The 25,573-nt window shown below is 44.4% G+C and overlaps 1 protein-coding gene across 1 annotated transcript; it reads left to right on the plus strand.

Annotated features, from left to right (window-relative positions):
* Window positions 1-10,745: 10,745 nt before the first annotated feature.
* LOC131747458 (eukaryotic translation initiation factor 2 subunit 3, X-linked-like) lies at window positions 10,746-16,644 on the plus strand. The gene is given in 5 exon segments (XM_067022316.1): window positions 10,746-10,756; window positions 15,188-15,681; window positions 15,684-16,073; window positions 16,076-16,470; window positions 16,472-16,644. Coding segments are annotated over 5 exon segments (1,392 nt in total). The 3' UTR covers window positions 16,574-16,644.
* The last annotated feature ends 8,929 nt before the right edge of the window (window positions 16,645-25,573 follow it).

The following is a 25,573-nucleotide window of genomic DNA, read 5'->3' on the forward strand; positions in this document are numbered from 1 at the left end:
AGATCGATAACGGCATATAGATTGTTGAAAGATGCTTCTAATGATTTTTGCGAGCCATCATCTTCTTTCAGCACGCCGTGCCCCATCTCTTAGGCTTCGGTCTTGGCTGGAATTGATTGACCTTGCTTTTTTGCTCCCTCCCTCCCTCCTATTGAGCAGCCAGACGGGAAAGAAGCAGAACAAATTGGCCACCACAGGCTCTTTGCAGAAAAGCTCTTGAGAATCACAGGGCTGGAAGGTGCCGTCAAGACTATCTCAGTGCCCAGATGAGGAAACCGAGGCCAGCCCAGCAGCTGTGACTTGCCCGAGGTCAAGTGGAGATTTAAGAGCAGAGCTCTGATGCAGATTCCTGGTTTTCAGCGCATGCTTTCTCCAACTCTTCCACTCCGCTGTCTCCTGTTTGCCCTGGAGAAAGAGGGTGTGCCCGGAGCAGGTGAAGGCATTTCTGCTGAGCTCTGCGGACCCAATAAATCTGTCTGGCAGTGAGGTGTAGTGGGAAGATGATGAGCTTGGAAATCAGACAGAACCGGACTGAAACCGGACCCACCTCTCACTCCCGTTGGCAATAACCAGCCTATCTGGGTCTCTGCTACTCCACCTCACCTACAACATAGCATCATTCACCTTGTAAGGTGGTGGGAAAGATTAGATCTGGTGTCCGGGTGACACCAAGCTCAAAGCCTGTCAGTGACAAGGGAACAGTAAAAGTGAGTGATTCCCTGCCCTGCCCCGTTCAGCCTCCTCCCACCTCTAGCATTTTCTGCATTCTCCTCCCTCTCCCTTTGCCGCACCTTATCCTCCAGGAAGGTGGCAATGGAAACCCTCCAGAAAGAGCCAGCTATGGGAGAAAGTTGGGTGAGCTTTTCAACCACAAAATCTTTGATTTTGCAGAGGCCGTTTACCTTAATTGTCAACAATGAAAGCAGCGGGGGTGGGCAGCGGGCGGGGCGGGGGAGTGTTGGTGAATACAATTAATTTCCTCTCCTAAACACAAGTGGAGCCAGGCTCCTGGAGCTCAGAGACCAAGCCTGGTCAGTTCCCTCTAGAGGGGCCCACAGGAGGCCATGGGTAATGGAGCTTTTAATACTATATTCTTGGTAGGGAACATTTGCAGGGGAAAAAAAAACCTCCTTGTGAAGCAGCCAGGCTGTGGTGCAAGGAATGTGTCTCCGGGGACCCTCCCACCAGACAGCCCTGCGTTCTCAGAAGCAGTGCTTTCAGCCCCGGGAACGTGCTGCTTGGGAGCAGAAGTGGACAAATGGCCTGCAGGACAAATCCGGCCACAGCCTGTGTCTGTAAATAAATTCCATTAGAACACAGCCACGCCCGTGGAATTATGTATTGTCAAAGGCTGCTTTCAGGTACAACTGCAGACAGGAGTGCAGTGTCCAAGGGGGACTGCTTCCAGGACCCCCTCAGATACTAAAATCCACAGATGCTCGAGTCCTTTCTATTAAATGGTGTCGAATTTGCATAGAACCTACATACATCCTCCCGTATACTTTAAATCATCTCTAGATTATTTATAATACCTGGTACGATGTAAATGCTACATAAATAGCTGCCTGTGTGTGACAAATTCAAGTTTTGCTTTTTAGAGCTTTCTGGAATCTTTTTTCCGAATATTTTCCATCTCTGAGGATGCGGAACCCAGTGGATAAGAAGGCCCAGTTGTAGTTTCAGCAGAAACCAGGAGACACGCCAAGTCTAAGACAGTTACCAGCTAGCTCTTTCCCCCAAAAAAGTTGCAAAGCCCTGCCCTGAAGTCCACCCAGCTATGCCACAAGCCAGAGGGCCTTCCCAGCAGCAGGTGACGGATAAATATATCTGCAGTGATTTATAGTTTACAAAGTACTTTCACGAATGTGATCTTGAGAAAATCTCCCAGCAATCCCCTGAGATGGAGATTCTGATTATTCCCCGGTTATGGAGACACATACTGAGACCCAGGAGCCAGAGAACTTACCCAAGTACCCACGGATAGTCAGGGGCGGAGCTGAGCCCTGAACCCAGGAGGGGTGACCTGAGATGCCCAGCCTCCCCACTACCCAACCCCAAACAGGAAATCGGATCCCCTTCCCACGCCCCTGTGGGCCACTGCCAACCGGCTGGTGACCTGGGAAAGTCACTTGGCCCCTCTGGACCTTAGTTTCCTTACATCCAAATGAAGAGTCTCTTCGCAGACTTGGAGAACAAACTTATGGTTACCGGGGGGGGGGGGGGGGGAAGCATGCGGGGAAGGGATAGTTCGGGAGTTTGGGGCTGACATGTACACACTGTCATATTTAAAATGGACCAACAAGGACCTACTGTAGGCGCACAGGGAACTCTGCTCACTGTTGTGTGGCAGCCTGGCTGGGAGGGGAGTCTGGGGGAGAACGGATACCTGTATATGTATGGCCGAGTCCCTTTGCTGTGCGCCTGAAACTACCAAAAATTGTTAATCGGCTCTCCTGCAATATAAAATTAAACGTTAACCAAAACTTCGGAGTCGCTAAAACACTCATTTTGAAAGATGCTAAGGGGCTCTCCAATGATGCAGGTACACCATGAAATATTTCCCGGAGCCAGCGGGGAACCCACTTCCTCACTTCCTTCGCCTGGTCCGATCCACCCGCGGACAGGCCATAGGGGAAGCTAGTGAGGCAGAGCTGAGGGTGGGGAGGAGGAGCCCCACTCTGTGCACTGGCCCCCCTAAAGCCCACGGGGCCCCCGGACCCCACTCGCCACGTCAGAGGATGGACACAGTACGAGCGGGCCCAGAGAGGCTGCCCACACACACAGGATATGCCTTGCCGGCTCCCGGTCATTAGGCTCCAGACAGAGAGCCTCTGCTGCCCGTCGCTGGAGGGCTGCCCCCCCACCACTGTGCAGTAGGGCGGGTCAGGGGCGGGTGATGACAGAGGTAAGAGCGGTCTCCACTCTGTCACAAGCCCTGCCATCTCTCCGTGTCGAAGTCACCATGTCTCTCTCTCTCTCCCTCCTGCTCTCTCCCAGAGCAACCCCCCCAAATCATTATTAACATTATAAATAAAAACGAGCAGCAAGTTATTAAATATAAAATATGCAGAGTTCCTCCCAGAGCTCGCCGGGCAGTTCATAAACGTGACGGCTTAATTTTGCTGCCGATCCAGGCGGTTGATGAAGCATCGCTGGCTCCTGGGCTAATTGAAGCTGTTAACGAAGTGGAGACGAGAGATGATCGCAGGCAGCCCTTGTCCTGCCCGCGGGGAGCAGAGGGGCGTCTCCACCCTGTCACCGCAGCCGCTGCACCGGGGCCTCGGAATCCCCCCCAAAGCGAGCTCCTTCCCTGAATCCACAGCTCTGCGACTCGGAATCTGCATCTGGAGTCACTTGAAAAGCCAAAAGAGGTCCCTGAGCCTCCCATGGAGAAAAGCAGTTTCAAACACAGATCGGGGTAGAGTCGATATAGGGTTGGTTTTAGGATAATCTGAAGGATTCTGGCTCTCAGAGGCCGTGGCCCTCAAAACCCAGGCTGTGTGGAAACAACCCAAATGTCCATCAACAGACAAATGGATAAACAAACGCTGCCATAGTTATACCGTGGAATATCATGCGGGCATAAAAAATGAAACAAAGGACTGACACCGGCTACACGTGGACAATCCTTGGGCACATTATGCCAAGTGAAGAAAGCCACGCGCGAAGGTCACACGTGGTATGGCTCCATTTCTGTGACATCTCCAGAATAGGTAAATCCCGGGAGACAGAAAGTAGATGAGTGATGAGCAGGGGCTGGGGGAGGGGAGAGTGGGAAGGGGCTGCTCATTGGGGACAGGTTTGCTCTGGGGCGATGAAAATGTTCGGGAGTAGATAAATGTGGTCGCCACGCAACACTGCGAATTACTAAATGCTACCGAACTGCTCGCTTTAAAAGATTCATCTTATGTGTATATGTATTTCACCTGAATGTAAGAAAAATGAAAAAAGCAAAACAAAACCGAGGCTGAGTTTAACTTGATGCCTTTACACCAACAATACTGGCACCTCTTCATAGGCTCCTGGTTCTTCAATCCAGAAACCCAGTCAAGACCTAGCTCCATTCTCCTGGTATGACAAGGGGTGACCATAGGCCTCCAGCTTCCTCTTCAACCCATCCAGGCATCAAAAACAACTGCCCACCCTTCGCCCCAGTTGGGGGTTTTGGGCAGGAGCAAAGGAGCCTGCACGAGGGAGAGCTCAGTATAGCAGAGAGAACAAGTGTTTGAAGTCAGGAGAAATGTACTGCCGTCCTGGTTCTGCCGTGGTCTAGCTGTGAGATCTTGAATGAGTCCCTTAAATTCTCTGACCCCCACTTTCCTCATCTATCACACGGGGATGGCCACGTCAGCTTTGCCTTCTTCACAGATCTGTTGTAAGCGTCCAATGAGATACTTTGTGTCATCATTATTGGTACCTCTTTAAAAAGCAGCGTGTTATGCTCAACATCACTAATCAACAGAAATGCAAATCAAAGCCACAATGATTTATCACCTCACACCTGTCAGAATGGCTATCATCAAAACGCCTACAAATAACAAATGATGGTGAGGATGTGGAGAAAAGGAAACCCGCATACCCTGTTGATAGGAATGTAACTTTGTGCAGCTACTATGGAAAACAGTATGGAGGGTCCTCAAAAAACTACAAACAGAACTACCGTATGATCCAGCAATCCCACTCTTGGGTATATATTTAAAGAAAAGTAAGCACTCATTCGAAAAGATACACGCACCCCAATGTTCATAGCAGCATTATTTACAATAGCCGAGATATGGAAGCAACCTAAGTGTCCATCAACAGATGAATGATAAAGAAGATGTGATACACACACACACACACACACACACACACACACACACACAGTGGAATATTACTCAGCCATAAAAAAGGAAATTTTGCCATTTGCAACAATGTGGATGGACCTAAAGGTATTGCCTTAGGTATATATTATGAATATATAATTTATGAAATAATATTTTATTATTATTTTATTCATATATATATTATATGGATATTATATATTCATATACAAACATATATAATATTCATATTATGTGTGAATATAATATTTCATATATAATATATGAAATATTATGAATATTTCATATTCAGGTAAAATATGTCAAACAGGGAAAGACAAACACTGTAAGTTATCACATATATGTGTAATCTAAAAAACTAAAACAAATGAATGAATATAACAAAAAAGAAACAGACTCACAGATACCGAGAACAAACAAGTGGTTACCAGTGGAAATAGGGATGGGGGAGGGGCATGATATGAGACTAAGAGGTATATACTACTATGTATAAAACAAATAAGCTACAGGGATACATTGTACAGCACAGGGAATATAGCCAATATTTTATAATAACTTTAAATGGATTATAATCTATAAAAATATTGAATCACTATGTTGTACACCTGAATCTAATATAACATTGTAAATCAGCTATACCTCAATAAACAATAAACAGTGTATGAACTAACAAGTATTTATTAAGCAACCACTCCATTCCTAGCCACGTGCTAAGCCTTGCGCAGGAAGCAGGGGAAGGGAATCGGGCACCAGATGGGGTAGATAGAGAACAGGAGTAAGAGACCATCCCTGCCCTCCAGGTAGGAAGGCAAAACCAACACAAATTAAGCCATTGGAAAGCAAAGAACAGCCATGTACAATCAGTACTGATGCGATGCTGGAGAAAACACTGTGAGTTTCGGACACCGAGAGCCCAGGGTCCTGGGTTCTAGGAATGCTCTGTGACCAAGTCTAGGAGACATTTGGAAGTCACTTAAATATTTTGGCGTTAGTTTTCTTGCTTTTAAGAGGAAAGAGTTAGCTTTAAATTCCTCAGAGATCCTTTCTGGCTTTAAAAATCTGATACTAAGCAAAATTAAAAGACACACCAGGAAATATATTTTTCATAGATATGTCAGAAGATGGATGCTCTTAATACATAAAAGGGTTTTGAAAAATCAATAGGAAAAAAAGATGAATACCCCAAAAGGAAAAAAATAGATAAATAACACAGGTTTTTGTACAAAAATTTTCCTACTAATTATAATACAGAAAAACTGGAAACAGTCTAAATCCAAAGCAAAGAATAGTTTTTGTCTTAACCATGACCAGTCATATCACATAGTCATTGAAAATCATTTCATAGTATTTAATGATAAACTGTTTGTAATAAAAGAGGAAAAAAGAATGAAAACTTTCAGAATTCCAGTTTTATACCTTGTTTTTCAAAAAAAAAAAAAAAGACATTTATAGATAGATAATAAGTAGGCTAGAAGGAAATGTACCCAAAAGTTAACAGCAGTTATCCCTGAGTGTAGGTTAATAATTTTATTTCTCCTTTACTCTTTTATGTTTTTCTGAATTTCTACAATAAGCACATTATTTTCTAATTTAGAAAAAAAAATGTTTAATCTACGATGCAACAAAATAACAAATTCAGGCTTTTTTACATTCAGCTCCATTAAAATTTCATTTTAGCACCAAAGTGATAAAACCTTCACTAAAATAAATTTTCGAAGGTTATTAAAAACAGCCTTTATTATTCTGCAACTGTTTCTCCATAACACCATCTGTCTCACTCAGTTGTTGATTAACCTATCTAAATTCTCAACTATTCATTAAATATCTTGAGGACAGGCATCTAGTCAAATTTGCTCCCAACACCAAATACCACAATAGGTGTTCAGGAGATGCTGGTTGAACGGAGGGCAAGAGTTGAGAGAGCATCTTTCTGGAAGAAACTGAGCAAGAGGCGATAGAAAGTGAGGTGGGGGGCCTTGAAGGATGGGTAGCCATGGACTATTTATAGGTTCATTCATGTATAGAGTGAACGTGCTAGGTCTCGAGAGCTGTGCTGACACTGAAGTTCCTGAATTAAACAGGACCCAGAGCCTCGAAGCTTAGGGATCAAGGCAGACACGCCGAACGATGATGGGGACAAAATAATAGAGCTGAAACAAGAGCACAGAGGAAGAAGCTGTTCATCCTGCTGGTGCTGGAGGGCAGAAAGAGAAGCAGGGAGAAGGGACGGCACTGTGAGGACAGCCTTAGGGGGACACAGAGAGGGAAGGCAGTGATCTTTTGATCAGCAAGGTTGGGTTGCTGTGAGGAGAGTTGGGTTTGGGAAACCGCACATTCAAGAATATCAACGAACTCCACATACATCGCCATCACCCACACCCACGCAAAGCTCACAGGTGGGAAGCCAAGACACCGAGAACATGCACGCCTTCTCAGGAGGGCTCATCCTGCACCTGGACCTGGGTGGGTATCCCAGCAACTGAGCCATCGCTCTCTCCCTGTGACCAAGGTCTTAGACCTCAATGCCCAGCTCTGCAGAAATCCTGTTTCCCCACACACTGGCTGGGGTACATGCCCAGCTCTATGTGGGAAATATTTTTAACCTTGAGAAGAGGCATTTCTGAAAGTGAGGAGCCCATAACATGCCATCTGCATCACAATTCCATCACCTCCTGGTGATAAAGGATGAGTCTCTTTTCCTGTGTGGCTCCCTGGTGTTAAATGGGATTACGCTCGCTGGAAAACTGGTGGAGCAGTTTCCCAAGGAATGTCCTGAAAACACACACAGTCTCCCGCATTCAGGAAAGGGTGTTTTCCATCCAGGAAATGCCAGCATCTCCCTCTGAGTCGTTGCTGCCGGCTCGAATCTGGAATGCATTATTTGAAAATGGGCAAATGTAAATTAATGTCATCTTCAAGTTGAGTTTCTCAGCAAGGTAAGAAAATGCTGACATCAGCCTGAAAGTCAAATTAGGCTCTGTGTGATGTGGTGTGACCTGAGGTGTTGACACCCTGGCCGGGTGCCTTTCGAGCTTCAGGAAAGCACGTGATTGGGAACAGAGCTCGTGACTTCAGCTGCTTCCAAGAATACCCCTGGACAGTGAAGAATCCTTGGGTGAGCAAATCTGTGGTGTTGCTTCAGCCTCTTCCAGGAAATGTGCATGATGCATTCATTCTTCACACCATTACTAAGTATCTACAGCATGTCTGACACTGGGATGGGTACTTGGGGGCAGCTGGTGATGTCCAGCAGATGTAGATCCAGCCAACAAAACCTCCCTGGGACCACTGTCGCTAGCTATCACCCCAGAGCTCTCCTCCCTTTCCTGGCCGAGTTGGTTTTACCACGTGCTTTCCCTTCCTCACCTCCCAGTCACCCCTCAGTCCACTGCAGGCTGCCTCTGCCCTCACCTCTCCTTGGAAACCTCTTCCCCTGAGGTCGCCAGAAATCTCTCACTCTCCAACCCAACGATGGGGCTCATTCTTCTGGTGACCCAACCTCCTTCCAACGTCCACACTGTTGTGCATCACTCCTTTCTGAAATTCTTCTCTCTCTTGCCTTGTGTCACTGTTCCCTTACGGTTTTCACCAACCTCTCTGACATATAATTCTCCCTAAGGCCATGGAAGACCTCCCCATTTCCTACAACTATAGAATCCAAGCTTCTTGGCATGAAAGACCTCTTGGGATCCAGCTCCCACCAGCCTCTCCAGACTGGCTCCGTCTCCCCACACCTAACGCCACAGCAACTCAAAATCATGTGTGATATCCCTCCAAAGACCATGCTACCTCACATACATGCTGTGTGCCTGATCCTCCCTAGAATACCTTTCTCCAGCCCACCTGGCCATCCACCTGGTGAACCTGGACCCTGTTTCAGAACCTGGTCAGTTGTCACTTTCCTGGTGAGGTCTTCCCTGACCAGCTCTCCACTACTTACTCCAGAAAAAGCCATCTACCCCTCCTCTGGGCTACCTCTACTGTCTGCATTCAGCTCCACTATCGCACGTGTCACACGTGCGATTGTAATTGTTTCTGCGTCTGTCCTACCAGGTTCTAAACTTCTTGAGGCTAGAGATTATGTCTCGGTGCTCTCTGTATCACTGCTCCATGAGCAGTGCCCGGCACTTAATTGAATTTTGAAAAATATTTATTGAAAAACCAAAAGGAGCTCTTGGTATAAGGGAGATGTGATAAACACAATAATGCCTTCCCCCAAAGCTGTCCCTGTCTTAATCCCCGGGAGCTGTGACTATGTTACATCGCATGGCAAAGGGAATTAAGGTTGCAGATGTGATTGAAGTTAAGGACTTTGAAACGGGGAGATTATTCTGGATTATCCGGGTGGACCCAAACCATCATGTGAATCCTTTAAATTGTAGAGGCTTCCCCAGCTGTGCTAAAACAGAGATGTAACAATGGAAGAAGGGTCCAGAAAAAGGCAATATTGCTGGCTTTGAAGATGGAGGAAGAGGCCACAAACCAAGGGATGTGGGCCTCCTCTAGAAGCTGGGAAAGGCAAGGAAATCGATTCCCCACTTGGGCCTCCAGAAGGAACATAGACACGCTGGTTTTAGCCCAGTGAGACCTATGTTGGATTCCTAACCTCCAGACCTGTAAAGTAATACTTTTGTGTTATTTTAAGCCACTAAGTTTGCGGTTGTTTGCTGCAGCAGCTGTAGAAAAGTTAATACAAAAGAAAAAGGGAGTTCATGCACAAATATAATAACTAAAAAGAGAAAGTGAACGGTACCATCAAGGAGATGAAAAGAGATGCCAGTGGGGTTCAGCGAGGGGAAAGGGAACTTTCAGCTGAGGGACTGGGCCACACTTTCTGGAAAAGTTGACAGTGGAGCTGACTTTTGAGGGATTTGGGTTTCAGACACAAGGCAATGGGGCACCTAAGTGCTGTAGCTGGAGAGAGAAGCAAGGAGAAAAGCACAGAGGCCAGGGGTCCCGAGAACAGGAATGGGTGCCAAGGGAGGCTTGGAAACCAGAGGGAAGGACTTCCTTGTGTCCAGGTTCCAAAGACTCTGCCCAGCAGGGGGTTGCACCTCATTCCTCAGGAAGGCTGGCACACACCCAGCCTCAGCCCTCAGCCCACAGCCCAGACTCCAGTTTTCTCCCTCATTCAAATAAGCGTGAATTCACTAAGGACCACCCTCCCCAACACTGCAAGCCCCTGGACAGGGGTTGGCATTTATAGCCTGGCTGGACGGTGAGACTTACCCAAAGGAAGTAATTAGAAAAAAGAACAAGAGAATGCACAGTGAAAGAGCCAACGGGAATAGCACTGAGAGCCAATGGTATATTTTAAGTAATAAAGGCAACGGGAGGCCGATGAAGAAAGCCATCACACTGTTGGCTGGTTTTGGGGGGGACAGTTGTATGGGGGACGTGGGACTTGAGCCGGGCTCTGAAGAAAAAGAAGCTTCTCCCTAGAAGGAATGATGTGGGATCTCTTGCTAAAACCCACTTTGAGCTCTTGCCATTGGCAGTTTCTAGAGGTGATGGCGGGAACCTGAAAGAAGAATGATACTCAGCCTCCATGGTGCCCCTCAGGCAAAATTCGGACCATGGCAGAGCATCCTTTCTAAGCTGCCGGCAGCCACCTGGGAGGAGCTGATCCACTTGGAGCACGTTGCCCTGTTTTCCTCTCGGAAGCACGACCGGGAAAGAGGTCTCGTCACTGGGCACCCGAGTGGCCCTTCCAGGCTCTGCTTGGAGGCTGAATTAGGAGCAAACCAGAGGATTGCCTCAGAGCTCGTCTAGGGAAGGCCCAGGGTCCCCACCAGTGCAGGGTCCCAGCCTCCCTCGGCAGGGCAAAGGGGAACCCCGAGGTCCAGAAAAGAGACCGGAAGTGCCCAGGAAGTGAGTTAGCAAGTGAGCATGGAGTAAGCCCAGGCCCTGCAATATCTGAGCATGAGCGGTGAGTATGGGTCTCAGATTTCTCTGACATGGTGTCACCGGTCCGTCCACGAGATGGAAGGCTGACTATCCTGTTGGTCGAGTTATACCAAAGGGCTCCTAGCTTTTCTTTATTCTATTTTTTGTCGTGGTGAAAATTTTGTTTTGTTTTACACTGCCATGAGATAAAGAGACTTACATTTCACAATTTACACGGTGATGTCATGTGCGTTTGAGAATCGGGGCATGTGTCCTGCTGCTGTAATTTTTCTCCCATCTGGAAAGATGAGGGGGGCGCATTCACACCCCCTGCAACCGTGGCCTTCCAATGTTATGATTTTCCTGCTGCCACTCCAACACACCACCCAGCCCACTAAGCATGGTAAATCATTCTCTTGGGTGGGTACCATTAAAAACTAAAAGCAGCTGTGCTCAGGGCCCCCAGGGTACAGAAGGCTGGACCCCCTCACCTTGGCCGTGCGAATACATCTCCTTCCAAACGTCCCTGAGAAGGCAAAACCCTGAGCTCTGGGAAGAGGCCGGCTGACTCAAGACACGAAGAAGGGCTTTTCGAAAGTGTCATGAGAAGCGGGGGCGGGTAGAAGAGGAAAGCAGGAGTCCAGTGCATAAGGGTATGTTTTAAACCATGTGCCTCTTTCCAGACTGGGTTATTAAATTAATTCAGAACTTATGCTTACACTTAAAAGATTTCTGTCATATTTTATGAACACGATGATCTCAGAGTAATTTGCACTGGAAATGTGTCATATTAAATCAGGGGCACTAATAAACTTTATGACTTAAACTCCACATGGATCAGATGTGGCAGATAAACCATCCTATTTTTGCACTCACATTCATGCCATTGAAATACAGGTCCTCCTATGGGAAAACATAAATAAATTTGATAACATTCCATCTGCCCCAACATAAGTGTACCTGTCGGGCATTACCTGTCCTTCCTGCTCTTCCACACCGAAGCTTGTGATGCTGGTGGGATGGGTTGACCCAGGCAGAGATATTTCTTCAGGATTTTAAAACATTTTGTCTCCTGTGGGCTTATGACCTTCCATTCACTCTGGCACAGCCTTTGTGCTGGGCTGTGTGTAGCTGTTCAGAAGTGTTTTACAGGTACAAATGTGGTGTAAAAAGTGCTGGATGGTGAGTTATGACACCTGAGTTCTTCTGGTTCTGCTTCCGGCTGACTCTGTGATCTGAGCACAAATCAGACAGGACGGTGTAATAGAAAGAGCCCAGCACTGGAATCAAAGGTTTATTTCCATTTAACAGATGTTTTTTGAAAGCCTAACGTGATCCAGGCCCTGTGCAAGGCACTAGAAATACAAAAACAAATAAGAATTCAACTAGAACCCCAACAGTGTTATTTGGGAAACTAAATTAAATTATCATAAAATTCGTGTTGATCTGTACACGTCTATAGAAATGCTTTGTAATTTTTTGTTTGTTTCGTTTGTTCTAATTTTTTTTTGAAATACAGTTGATTTACAATGTTGTGTTAGTTTTAGGTGTACAGCAAAGTGATTCAGTTATACATAATGTATATGTATTCTTTTTTAGATTCTTTTCCATGATTTTTTAAAATTCATATAAATAAATAAGTGTCTGAGACTAGCCAAGAAAATTCAGAAGCACGAGGAGGGACTTGCCTCACCAGATATTAAATATAAAATCAATACATTCCAAGTGTTGTGGTGTCGCCAAGCTTGCATGCAAACTTCCAGCCAACAAACCTGTGGATGTGGGAGTTAGGGTGAAAAGAAGGGAAACGATTGAAAGTCTGTATTTGGAACACATGGACTTCCCAGGAGTCCTCACCAACATGAGCAGCCAAGCGTCTGCCTTCCCTATTACTCAAGGAAGCTGGAATTCTTTTCTCTGAAAAAAAATTAAACCAAGGAGATTCTAAATTCAGGAAGATGGGTTCATCAAAACACAAGAGCTAGGCAAACAGTGAAGATAAGAGAATTCCATGAAAGTCTACTCTTTACATATGAAGGACCCTCCACCCTTTCCTGCTCTGTTTCCAAAATGCAAGCAGCCAAGTACACCCTCATACACATCAACAGAATTCTAAAGCAGGAGACTGGATGGCATTTCTCTGGTAGGAAAAAAAAAAAAAAAAAAAGACCCCCCACATACTGACACTAGAGGGATACAGTGAAAAGAGTCACTGGCAACCTGATCCTCCTCCCCCAGTAAATCCCCTCCCCCAGTCAAAAACAACTCCAATTAAACATAGACAGAGAGCTTTAAGGAAATCATCAGACCCTTAAGGAAATCCTTTTCATAGAAGATACAATGGAAAGCAAACATGAGAAAAAGAATTTGGAAGGAAAATAGGCAAGGCCGTAATATTCTCAGAAAGATAACATGATTGTTTCATCCATAAAGCAAAAGTAAAATGCTCTTTAAAAGGTATTAGTGCTATTAATGCCCAACTTGAAAACAAGAAAGAGCTCTTAGAAATTAAAATTGATAACCAAAATAACATTATTCAAAAGGATTAAAATTAAAAAGTAAGGAAGTCTCCCATAAATTATAACTAAATGACAATAAAGTAGCAAATAGAGGGACTTTCCTGGTGGTCCAGTTAAGACTCCAAGCTTCTACTGCAGGGGGCACAGGTTTGATCCTGGTCAGGGAACTAAGATCCTGCATGCCATGCAGCATGGCCAAAAATAAAAAGTAGAAAATAGAAGTAGAATAGATATGAAGACTTGTTGTAAACCCAAAGAACAAGAATCCAAGTACTAAGAATTTCATAAGAACAGAAGAGAAAATTTCACTGGAAGGAAATTATCGATGGAAAAATTAAATAAAATTTTATAGAACTAAAGGACATGAGGGTTCTCCAAGTGACTAGCATAGTGAATGAAAAAAAAAATCCACATCTAGGAAGATCATTGTGAAATTTCAAACAATAAGATAAAGAGATAATCCATAAAAAGTCCATGGGTCAAGGTAGAGGTGGAGGGAACAGGTGCATATAAAGAAATGGGAATCAGAATGGATCAAACTTCTCAAAAGAAATCCTAGATGTCAAATGATGGTGGATCAATGTCTTAAAAGTTATGAAGGGAATACAAAAATCAGTTGCATAACCATACACTAACAATGAACAAACTGAAAAAGAAATGAAGAAAACATTTTCATTTACAATAACATTAAAAAGAATGAAATACTTAGGAATAAACTTAACCAAGGAGGCAAAAGACTTGTATACTAAAAGCTACAAAACATTGCTAAAAGAAATTAAAGAAGACACAGAAATGGGAAAATGTTCCTATTCATGGAATAGAAGACTTAATATTGGTAAGATGTCAGTACTACTCAAAGCCATCTACAGATTCAGGGCAACCTGTTAAAATCCCAACAATGTTTATGCAGAAATAGAAAAAAATCATCCTATATTCATATAGAATCTTAGAGGACTCTGAAAAGCCAAAACAATCTTGTAAAAAAATAACAAAGTTGGAGAAGGTCTCACACATCCTGATTTCAACACATACTACAAAGTTACGATAATCAAAACAGGGTGGCCCTGGCATAAAAACAGACATATAGACCAACGGAATAGAAAAGAGAGCCCAGAAATAAACCCTAGCATGTGCGCAAATGACTTTTGACAAAGAGGCCAAGACCATTCAACAGTCTTCAGCAAATGTTGCTGGGAAAACAGCCACATGCAAAAGAATGAAGTTCTTTACCTTACACAATATACCAAAATTAACTCAAATAGATGAAAGACCTAAATGAAAGAACTAAAACTATAGAATTCTTAGAAGAAAACATAGGGAGAAATATTCATGACACTGGATTTGGCAATGTGTTCTTGTCTATGACATCAAAAACACTGGCAACAAAAGAAAAAATAGATAAGTTGGACTTCATCAAAAATTTAAATTTTTGTGCATCAAAGAACACTATCAACAGAGTGAAAAGAAAACCTATGGAATAGGGGAAAATATTTGGAAATCATATATCTGATAAAGGTTTGATATTCAGAGTATATGAAGAATTCCTACAACTCAACAACAAAAAAACAAACACCCCAATTAAAAAATTGGCAAAGGACTTGAATAGACATTTCTCCAAAGAAGATATACAAATGGCCAATAAGTATTTGAAAAGATGCTCACTATCACTAATCATTAGAGAAATGCAAATCAAAACCACAATGAGATACCACTTCACACCCATTACAATGGCCTGTATAAAATAAATCTTAAAAAAGCAGAAAAAAAAGTGTTGGCAAGAACATGGAGAAATTGGAACCTTTGCGCATTGCTAGTGGGAATGTTAAATGGTACCGCTGCTATTAAAAAACGGTATGGCATTCCTCAAAAAATTAAATACAACTACCATGTGATCTAGTAATTTCACTTCTAGATATATACTCAAAAGAAGTGAGCTCTCCGGGCAAGATGGCGGTGGAGCGAGGCTGGTGTGACGTTAGTGCAGCCACGCCTTTCTCGGCAAGATCTCTCCACTTTGGATGTTACCCAGTTGATGCCACTTTCACATGAAGTTATAAGCAGACAGGCCACAATAAATATAGGTACAGCTGGTCATGTAACTCAAGGGAAACCTACAGTTGTAAAAGCTATTTCTGGAGTTCACTCTGTCAGGTTCAAAAATGAACTAGAAAGTAATATTACAATCAAACTTGGCTATGCTAATGCTAAGATTTATACACTTGATGACCCAAGTTGTCCTCGGCCAGAATGTTATAGATCCTGTGGAAGTAGTACACCCGATGAGTTTCCTACAGACATTCCAGGGATCAAAGGGAACTTCAAATTAGTCAGACATGTTTCCTTTGTTGACTGTCCTGGCCACGATATTTTGATGGCTACTATGCTGAACGGTGCCACAGTGATGGATGCAGCTCTTCTATTGATAGCTGGAAACGAGTCTTGTCCTCAACCACAGCTTCTGAACGCCTGACTGCTACAGAAATCATGAAACTGAAGCATATTTTGATTCTACAAAATAAAATTGATTCGGTAAAAGAAAGCCAGCCTAAAGAACAGTATGAACAGATCCCTGAATTTGTACAAGGTACAGTAGCAAAAGGAGCTCCTGTTATTCTAATTTCTGCTCAGCTAAAATACAATATTGAAGTTGTCTGCGAGTACATAGTAAAGAAAATTCCAGCACCCCCAAGAGACTTTACTTCAGAACCCCGACTTATTGTTATTAGATCCTTTGATGTCAACAAACCTGGCTGTGAAGTTGGTGAGCTTAAGGGGGATGTAGATGGTGGTAGTATTCTAAAAGGAGTATTAAAGGTGGGCCAGGAGACAGAAGTCAGACCTGGTATTGTTCCAAAAATAGTAAAGGAAAGCTCATGGGAAAACCCACCTTTTCCCAAATTGTATTGCTTTTCGCAGAGCATAATGATCTTCACTATGCTACTCCAGGAGGGCTTACTGGAGTTGGAATAAAAATTAACCCCACTTTGTGCCGGGCTGACAGAATGGTGGGGCAGGTACTTGGTGCAGGTGGAGCTTTACCTGAGATCTTCACAGAACTGGAAATTTCCTATTTCCTGCTTAGACGGCTTCTAGGTGTACACACTGAAGGAGACAAGGAAGCTGCAAAAGTGAAAAAGCTGTCCAAGAATGAAGTGCTTATGGTGGACAGAGGATCCCTGTCGACAGGAGGAAGAGTTAGTGCAGTCAAGGCTGATTTGGGCAAAATCACAGAAGTAGGAGAAAAAAATTGCCCTTAGCCGAAGAGTTGAGAAACACTGGCTTTTAATTGGTTGGGGTCAAATAAGAAGAGGAGTGACAATCAAGCCAACAGTAGATGATGACTGAAGAATTAAATAACAGATTTGGATGAAGTCAGAATTTCTCCTAACAACCTAGGGGTATATTTTCAAAGCAACAGTGAGGACAGCTCATTACCTTAGGAGTAGCTGTAAGATTATTATCATTTTTTGGTGATGAAAATTTAACCTCTAGTACTAAAATAAGGTCTACAATAAAAGTAAAAATTGGCATAATGTTGGACTGAATCTACATTTTACCAGAAATGAATCATTCCCAAATAATGTCTAATTTATACATCAGTGAAGGTTTGAAAGGCAACTGCTACAACCAGCCTTTGCTGTAGCACACATACCACTGAACCTGTTCGAAATAAAATTTGTCTTCTTATTTAAAAAAAATAAGTAAGGAAGTGAAAGCAGGGACGCAAAGAGATATTTCTATACCCATGTTCACAGCAGCATTATTCACTATAGCTAAAAGGTGGAAATGACCCAACTGTTCGTCAATAGATGAATGGATAAACAAAATGTGGTATGGCCATATAGCAAAATCCTATTCAGCAATAAAAAGGAACAAACTACTGTTATCTGCAACAATATGGATGAATCTCGAAAAACATGTTAAAGAAGCCAACATAAAAGAATAAATATTACATGATCCCATTTGTAAGATATTTCTAAAGAGGGCAAATCTCCAGAAACAGAAAGTAGACCAGTGGTGGCCTGAGACTAAGGCAGGGAGTTGGCTCTAAATGGGCACCAGGAGACTTTGGGGTGAAGCCAATGTTCTAAAACTGGATTGTAGTGGTGGTTGCACAACTGTATAAATTTACTAAACTCATCAAACTGTACACTTCAAATCGGTGAACTTTATGGTAGGTAAATTATAACTCAATAAATCTGTTTTATAAGAAAAAAAGAAAAAGAAAGAAAGGTGGCGTTGGTTACTCCTCCCCCCACTTACTGTATGACCCAAAGAGATATGTTCTGAAATCCTGAAAGTGAGCAGGGAAGGCCGGCAAACTGAAAAAGATGAAATTGTCCGCTGAAGTACTTTATGACACCGAAAGAAAGGATTGCAGTCTTTTTTTTTTTTTTTTGCGTTACGCGGGCCTCTCACTGTTGTGGCCTTTCCCGTAGCGGAGCACAGGCTCCGGACGCGCAGGCTCAGCGGCCATGGCTCACGGGCCCAGCCGCTCCGCGGCACGTGGGATCTTCCCGGACCGGGGCACGAACCCGCGTCCTCTGCATCGGCAGGCGGACTCTCAACCACTGCGCCACCAGGGCAGCCCAGGATTGCAGTCTTTAGGGGCTACTTGGTCACAATCTAAGGAGACGGAGACAAGGTGGAGCCAGAGTTCCTCTCCCTGCAAAGGGAGAATCTTGGGCAGCAACGCCCTGTGAAAGTGCCAGGCACTGTTTCCCATCGTCCAACTGGGACATCAGAATCCCAGGGAGAGGAACCGTGTTTCTCCACCTCCCAACATGGAGAAGAAAAGAGGGAAGAGTTATTATCAGGTGGTTGGAGGAGAGGAGCAGGGCTGGATCTCTGTGCGTGTGTGTATGTGTGTGTGTGTACAAATGCACCAGCACACGGTTAAACCCCTACACAAACACAGACCCATTTGTATGTATGACACAAAATACAAAGTTTCAGTACAATCATATCACAATTATATTACATATTTTTAATTATAAGGAAATGATAAGAAGGCAATACACTCAAATGTTGGACTCTTGGTTGGTTGCTCATTTTTAACTGAAATGAAAAAACTTTTTTAAAAACCTTCCCTTTTTACACAGGTTGGCCTTCATACATAGTAGCAGGCAGCATCCACACAGAGAAAGTCTCTTTGTCTGGAAAGGTAACTGCTTAATTCAAGCTTTTGTGTCATGAAATTAATGCTAATATAAATAACATTTTAAAGGATAAAAGCAGTCTGGAATGTTAGTGTAAAAATGTACACTGTTATTGAAAGAACAGACTTATTAGAAAACAAAGAAAACAAATTAAAAACCCTTGCACTGGGTTCAAATGAAAACTTTTACCAGCTTCATTAGTTTGGGGGTCAATGTCCTTTAAACCTCCAGAGCCGGCCAGGTAGCTGTTGCTGTCATGGTCGTTGTTTAGTATGTCAGAAGGTGAGGAAGACCAAAAAGGCAGAAAGTAACTCTGGGCAGAGAAAAAAACCTAAATAACACAGGTCTCCAGAAATCATTCTTTTGCTTGTATTTCCACAATGGCTGGTTCTGTAATCAGATCAGCCAAATATTCATAGAATTTCTACTTTCCCACTATGCTTTACAGACATAAACAGTGTGATTCGTTTGTGTGGAAAAGTTCATTGAGGTCAAGGGTGGGGACTGCAAGTGACTCTGCCACTTACAGGCTGTCCACCAAATGTGTACCAGCTTATGCGTTTTTAAGACACGGAGGATACTTCCTACCCTGAGGAATGTCTTGAGAATTGCCTGGTGTGATACCTGGTAAAGCAGTTGCCACCAAGAGGCCACCCAATCCATGGTGGGTCTTTTTCCGTTCCATTCCACATTTTACCCACCGTTCACCATCCTGCTCACACACACACACACACACACACACATACACATCACAAGTCTTACTCTGAGAAGTTTTGTTGACATTTCCCACGGAAAACACCAAATGGAACCATTTTCAAGAGGAAAAACTCAACAGCACACAAGATGAAGACTGTAAAGGGCACCTCTACTCCCAGTGAAGAAGGACTGGTGACTGGATGCAGCAAAGAGACACCTATCCCCCTGTCCTCCCCCGTTCTGACAGGAATAGGAGTAGAGGACACCAGAGCACCCAGATCTGGCTAGGAATCTGCTGAGTGAAAGGCAGAGCCTAGTACCCCTAGCTGATTATGAGGTCAAGGCTGCATATTCAAGATCCATAAGGACATTGATCCTGGCAGCAATCTTATTCCTGGCCCTGACCTACTCACTGTGCTTCCACTGGATGGAGGAGCTATGTCTGGGGGCTGGGAGGAGTAAAGGCTCATTGCACCCATTCCCATCATCAGAAAAAAAATTCAAAGCATAGATCCTATTAACAGATGTCCTTTTAATATCAATTCGGGAGAGATACCACAAATAAACAGGGCCCTGGAATGTAAAGAAGAACTGTATTACTTAGATAAAACATTCAGCTGCTATAACAAAAGTCAAAATAAGAGTGGCTTAAAGATAAAGGTTTATTTCTCTCTCACTGACGAATCCAAGTGCAAATAATCCAGAGCAATAAGGCAGCTCCACAATAGCAGGAAGCCAGGTTCCTTCTAGCATGTCGCTCTGAAGGCCTCAACACACGATTTCCATTTAGTAATCTCAGACGCATATTTGGGCCCCATTATTTTGCATACATTCCAACCAGAAGAAAGGGGAAAGAGCAAAGTCAAACCCTACCTTTCCCTTTTGTTTAAAGATACAACTAGAAAGTCGTGCACATTACCTGAGTTCATATTCCAATGACTAGAACCTAGTAACGAGGAATTTAGATACCTAGCTGCAAGGGAAGCTGGGAGATGCAGTCTTATTTTGTGTGGCCATGTGCTTAGTGCAGTTGGGGGTGGGGGTAATTTTGGTTTCCATACCAAAGTACCACAGACTGGGTGGCTTAAAACAGCAGAGAGGGCTTCCCTGGTGGCGCAGTGGTTAAGAGTCCGCCTGCCGATGCAGGGGACATGGGTTCGTGCCCTGGTCCGGGAAGATCCCATATGCGGCGGAGCGGCTGGGCCTGTGAGCCATGGCCGCTGAGCCTGCGCTCCGCAATGGAAGAGGCCACAGTGGTGAGGGCCCGCGTACCGCCAAAAAAAAAAAAAAAAAAGCAAAGATTTATTCCCTCAGAGTTTCAGAAGCCCAAAGGCCAAAAATCAAGATGTTGGCAGAGCTGGTTCCTTCCAGAGGCTCTGAGGGAGAACCCATCCCATTCCTCTCTCCTAGCTTCTGGGGGTTGCTGGAAATCCTTGGGGTCCTTGGCTTGTGGCTGCATCACTCCAATTTCTCCATCCACCATCACCTGGCCTCAGTATCTCTGTATCCAAATCTTCTTTTCCTTTCTCTTATAAGGATACCAGTCATCTTAACATGAGGTCATATCACAAAGATTCTATTTCCAAATAGGGTCACATTCAGAGGTACCAGGGGTTAGGACTTGAACATATTTTTTTGGAGGATACAAGTCAACCCACCCCAGGGGGTTACTACTAGAATAAGAAGAGGAGAATGGACATTGGTGAACAATAGCACCCCTGCCCCAAGACATCAGGAAAGTGTATCAGGGGACATCTGCCAAGACGTCAGAATTCACATCCCTAGTCCAGTCTGCCTAGAAGTGAAACCAACCAACATTTCTCCTCTGCAGACCCTTCATCCTTTAGGCAGGTCATTCCTTGTCTCCCCCAGACTCATTTGTTCTGCCTCCATGGATCCACATCTGGGAATGTCCTCGAGGCTCCTCCCCTCAGCCAAGTCTTAACTGGCTGCTTCCAAGGCTTTTCCTTCTGTCCCACAGTGACTGACAGCTGCCACCCCGGGGAGCAGGGCCACTTCATGACCCTGTGGAACCTAAACACTTTGCCTTCCTGGGCCCTCCCCTCTATGAAAAAATTATTATTATCATTAACTTTTATTTAAATGTTTATATTAACATTCTATTTTATGACTGCCTTGGTATATGTACTAATATTATATAGGAAAACATTTTCTTCAACCTAAAAGATTTTTTTCTCATCGTTTTAGAAAAACGAAAACATCTTCTGAGTCCTTAAAAGCACTAAGGACACTAGGCGCTGTCCCACTGGCTTAATGGTAAGTCGCTCTTGCTGGGGAGGATGGTAAGAGAGACAGTAGAAGTAGCACCCAGCCACCAGATCCGAGCACAGATTCTGATCGGAGCATGGGAAGGACTGCCCACCGCTGCACACACCCCCACCAGGCCCTAAGACACTCTATTTGCTCTCACTGCAAGGTAGGAATATGGAACAAGGCACCGAACACCTCATTGCTGGGTTGGAAAGGCAGCCTCCTCTCAGGGTAGGAAACAAACTTCCTCACTCCAGATGTGTTCCCACCACTGCTGTCAACACAATGTGACTTGGCAGAAGTGTGGCCACCCCGTCCAACGTGGTGGGTACGCGGGAGGGTCTGAACTGCTCAATCCTGCCCCACAAATCGGACCAGTCCCAGAATACCTTTCATCCCACACTAGTCCCCTTTATTTTATAACCCATGTGGATTTCAAATCTGTTATTTCCGGATGCATTAGTTTCAGCACATAAGATCTGTAAGACCCATTTATTAGGGTGGCCAACTCATCCTAGTTGGCCCTGGACCTTCGTGGTTTGGACACTGAAACCCGTGCATCCCGCAAAACCTCTCAATTTGGGGCAAACCAGGACAGTAGGTCAATGTTTAATGATATCCAAGTTTCATCATCCTCTGCTGACATTTGTGTGTTTAGACCAACAAGATGAAAAGCACGGAAACAAATGTTTAAGTAGCAATAGTAATTCTGGAAAGTTCTAGTAGGGTCCAAAGTTACACTTGGCAAGCTGGACACAGGCATTGAATCCTTGGTGTGGAAAGGGATGGCTGCACGTCAGCCCCCTCTTTTGTGGGCTCCCTGGAATAGTCTCTTCCATAAATATTTTAAATGATTTGCCAAAGGAGAAAAGAAATTTGGGCAGTGGTTCTCCAACCACAGTGCACTTAAGAATAACCTGAAGAACATGTTAAAAATATGTCTTTCTGAGCCCTAGCCCCCCCGACCCAGAGAGTTTAGCTTGAGAGTGTCCAAAAAGCAGTCTTTTTAACAAGAACCCCGAGGGATCCGGATGCACATAGTGGGTGGGGCAGACTTTTCAAGGGTCTGCAGTAGGGGGGAAGGTGTGAGTATTACTTCCCCTCTCACTGCAAGTAAGGCAAAACCATGCAGCAAGGAACACTTAGTGTCAGGACAGCTGTTATCCAAAAGGCACTTTCTTGTCAATCTTGAGATTGTCAGAACACCTAAAGCAAAGCACATCTGAGTTAATCCAGATAACTATGGTCTACGTACATACACATGCTGTGTAGTGTATAGACCCACATAGCTATCAATATAATGTATACATGGATAATGGCATACATAAGATCACAGCTGTTAAAGTGACACTAGGGAACAGGTACCCATTAAGCCTTTATACATAGGAATGCTATGGTCGTGTCGAACACATGTATATTAACACATCCGGAGTCCTGGTTTGACTACATTAAATCTGAGATGGCCATAAGATAACCAAATAGAGATGATAAATGGACAGTTGGATCAAAAGCCTACAGCTCTGGGGTTTGGTTAGGGGTCAGGTTAGGTGTAGAGATAGATTTAGGGAGTGACCCACATAAGGCTACCAGGTCTTCAGTAAAACACAGGCTACAGGAGCTGGGGTTTTAATGCCAAGGCAAGGTCACAGACACCATAGCCCCAGAGGCAGGAGCCCGGTTCCCTACCTGGAACCAGGAACTGGTAGAACTTGGGCTCTCTATCCACCAACAGAAATGAGAGTGTCTGTTCATCAGCTCAGGCTACAGCTCAAAGGCCAGGTGTGGAACTCCTTTGTCTCTTGAGGCAAAAACCCTAATTCATTATCCTTCAGTACAGAAACTCATGGAGGAAAGCATAGGATTGTCCTGTGGGCACTCCACAGCCCAAGACATCAACAGGAAAAAAATTCCCACAGACAACATCCCCAAAAGAAGATGCACTCAGGCCAAAATCACAGAATATATGAGGAAGGCCAAAAGCATGGCAGGCAATCGACATACCCCACCCCTCCAACCCCCATCCCAGGAAAAGGAAGAATTCACACCTGCAGATCTAGAGATAATAAGACAATCTGAAAGGGACTTTGAAATTGGTTCAGTTCGAAATAGAAAATCATTTAAGGGTTTTGAGAAAAAGCCAGACATGCTGAAAGGGGTGTTTTACAATGATTAGGGTGGCAATGACATGAAGAATTAAACAGAGAAAGGTGTGATTAGAGGCAGCAAGAATAGATAAAGAGGCTTCACACTATCTACCTACAAGTCGTGTTCTGTCCTTCTTCTGAACACCCCTAAAATTTAACCTGCACATCTCTTATGACTTTATGACCTCACCACTTTATTCCATGTTTTAACGCTGCTTTCACATATATAAGCCATATAAAGGAATTTGCCAAGGGCTTCCCTGGTGGCGCAGTGGTTAAGAATCCCCCTATGCAGGGGACACAGGTTCGAGCCCTGGTCCAGGAAGATCCCACATGCCACGGAGCAGCTAAGCCCGTGCACCACAACTACTGAGCCTGCGCTCTAGAGCCTGCGAGCCAAAACTACTGAGCCCACATGCCACAACTACTGAAGCCTGTGCGCCTAGAGCCCGTGTTCCGCAACAACGAGTAGCTGCCACTCTCCGCAACTAGAGAAAGCCTGCGTGCGGCAGCAAAGACGCAACGCAGCCAAAAATAAATAATAAATAAATAAACAAACAAACATGTCCATTTTTTTAAAAAAAGGAATTTGCTGAACTCAAAGATCTCTCTATATATACACATGTATATATTTCTGTATCTCCCGCAGCACCTAACATAGTGTGCTGGGCACACAGGAGAATCTCCATAAATGTTTCATGAATAAACGATCGAGCACATGAACAAACACCATGTTAGAAGGTGATTGATCAGAACCTTGCCCCGTGGACCTCGGACTTGAACTGGAGCACAAAACCAAGCTGATGGCACATCATTAGTTCTTCTCCCTGGGACCGGCTAGGTTCCCTAAACTGGTTCTCTTCTTAGCCTACGTGGACATCATGTGTCAATGTATTTAAAACTCAGGTGGATTCAGTGACAGCCTTAAGCCCTGTCACACTGAGGAAAATCTTTTGCTATGTGTGGATTTCCCTGGTGCAGATGGTTGTATAACTTGTCTTCCTCTTCCAATTGATTGCCAGCTTAGAGACATTTGACTCTACGTGATAGCGGGCTTTGCCCTAAATCTGACTACCCCATTCCTAATCAGTTAGAGCCCTTCTCCTTCCCTCTTTGAGGAAAAGGTCCTAATGTAATGACCAAGCCCTGGGAAACAGCAATAACTTCAGATCCTGCACAGGAGCACAAACTTCCCACACTGCATAGCAGAGAAGCAAAGATTGCAGGCCCTCCTGAGGGGACCAGAGCCATGCTCATTGCCAAAGCTTTCCTGTGTGCTGGTGGTGATGGGAATGATGTTGGCAGTGATGAAAATGACACAAAGCTATCTTTTATCGAACGTCTAATATTGCCGGCCATTATCCTAGCCATCTTTACTATAACTTGGCATAACATTCTCACAAGAATCCAGTTAAAAAGGTACTAGCATGCCCATTTTACAGATGAGGAAACTGAAGAGGAAAGAAGTGAAGTAAGTCATCCTTTGTAAAAAATCTAGTTGGTGTCAAAGCCGGGATTCAAACCCAAGTCAGCCTGAATGTAGTTTATATTCTTTCCGCCTCCCCTCACTGCCTCCAAGTGCCCAGGCTCCAGTGAAACATCCAGCAGCAGCCCCCAGCCACTCTGAATAACTGTCTCGAGGACTTCGGATGATGTACAGGGGTTTTGGAGCTGGAATTGTTTCCCAGGAGACTGGAAGCAGGCACCAGCTTCCTGAGTTTTTATTCCAGTTTCATTCATGGCCTCTTGAAGAGACTGACTAAATAAACTTGGTTTCATCATGCTGTCCCCATTCCACTCCACAGAGAACGAGCTGATCCTGCCCAGCTCCTGATTTTTGTGCCTCCAATGCGAAGCCAACTACCCACCCACATGGCCAAAGCAACTGCAAATAAATAGCTCTGAAATTGTAATGGGCTTCTTTGGGGATACAGAGTAAGGCCATAATGGAGAAATAGTATTCACAGCACATTCTGGTACTTACATCATTGAAAGGGTCCATTGCCAGCGTGGTCAAAGCACACTGTACTGGCTAGCTCTCTAGCTCAAAATAACTGCAGAATTAATTATTTTAA

Source organism: Kogia breviceps, chromosome 20 (assembly GCF_026419965.1).
Source record: "Kogia breviceps isolate mKogBre1 chromosome 20, mKogBre1 haplotype 1, whole genome shotgun sequence".
Taxonomy (NCBI): Eukaryota; Metazoa; Chordata; class Mammalia; order Artiodactyla; family Physeteridae; genus Kogia; species Kogia breviceps.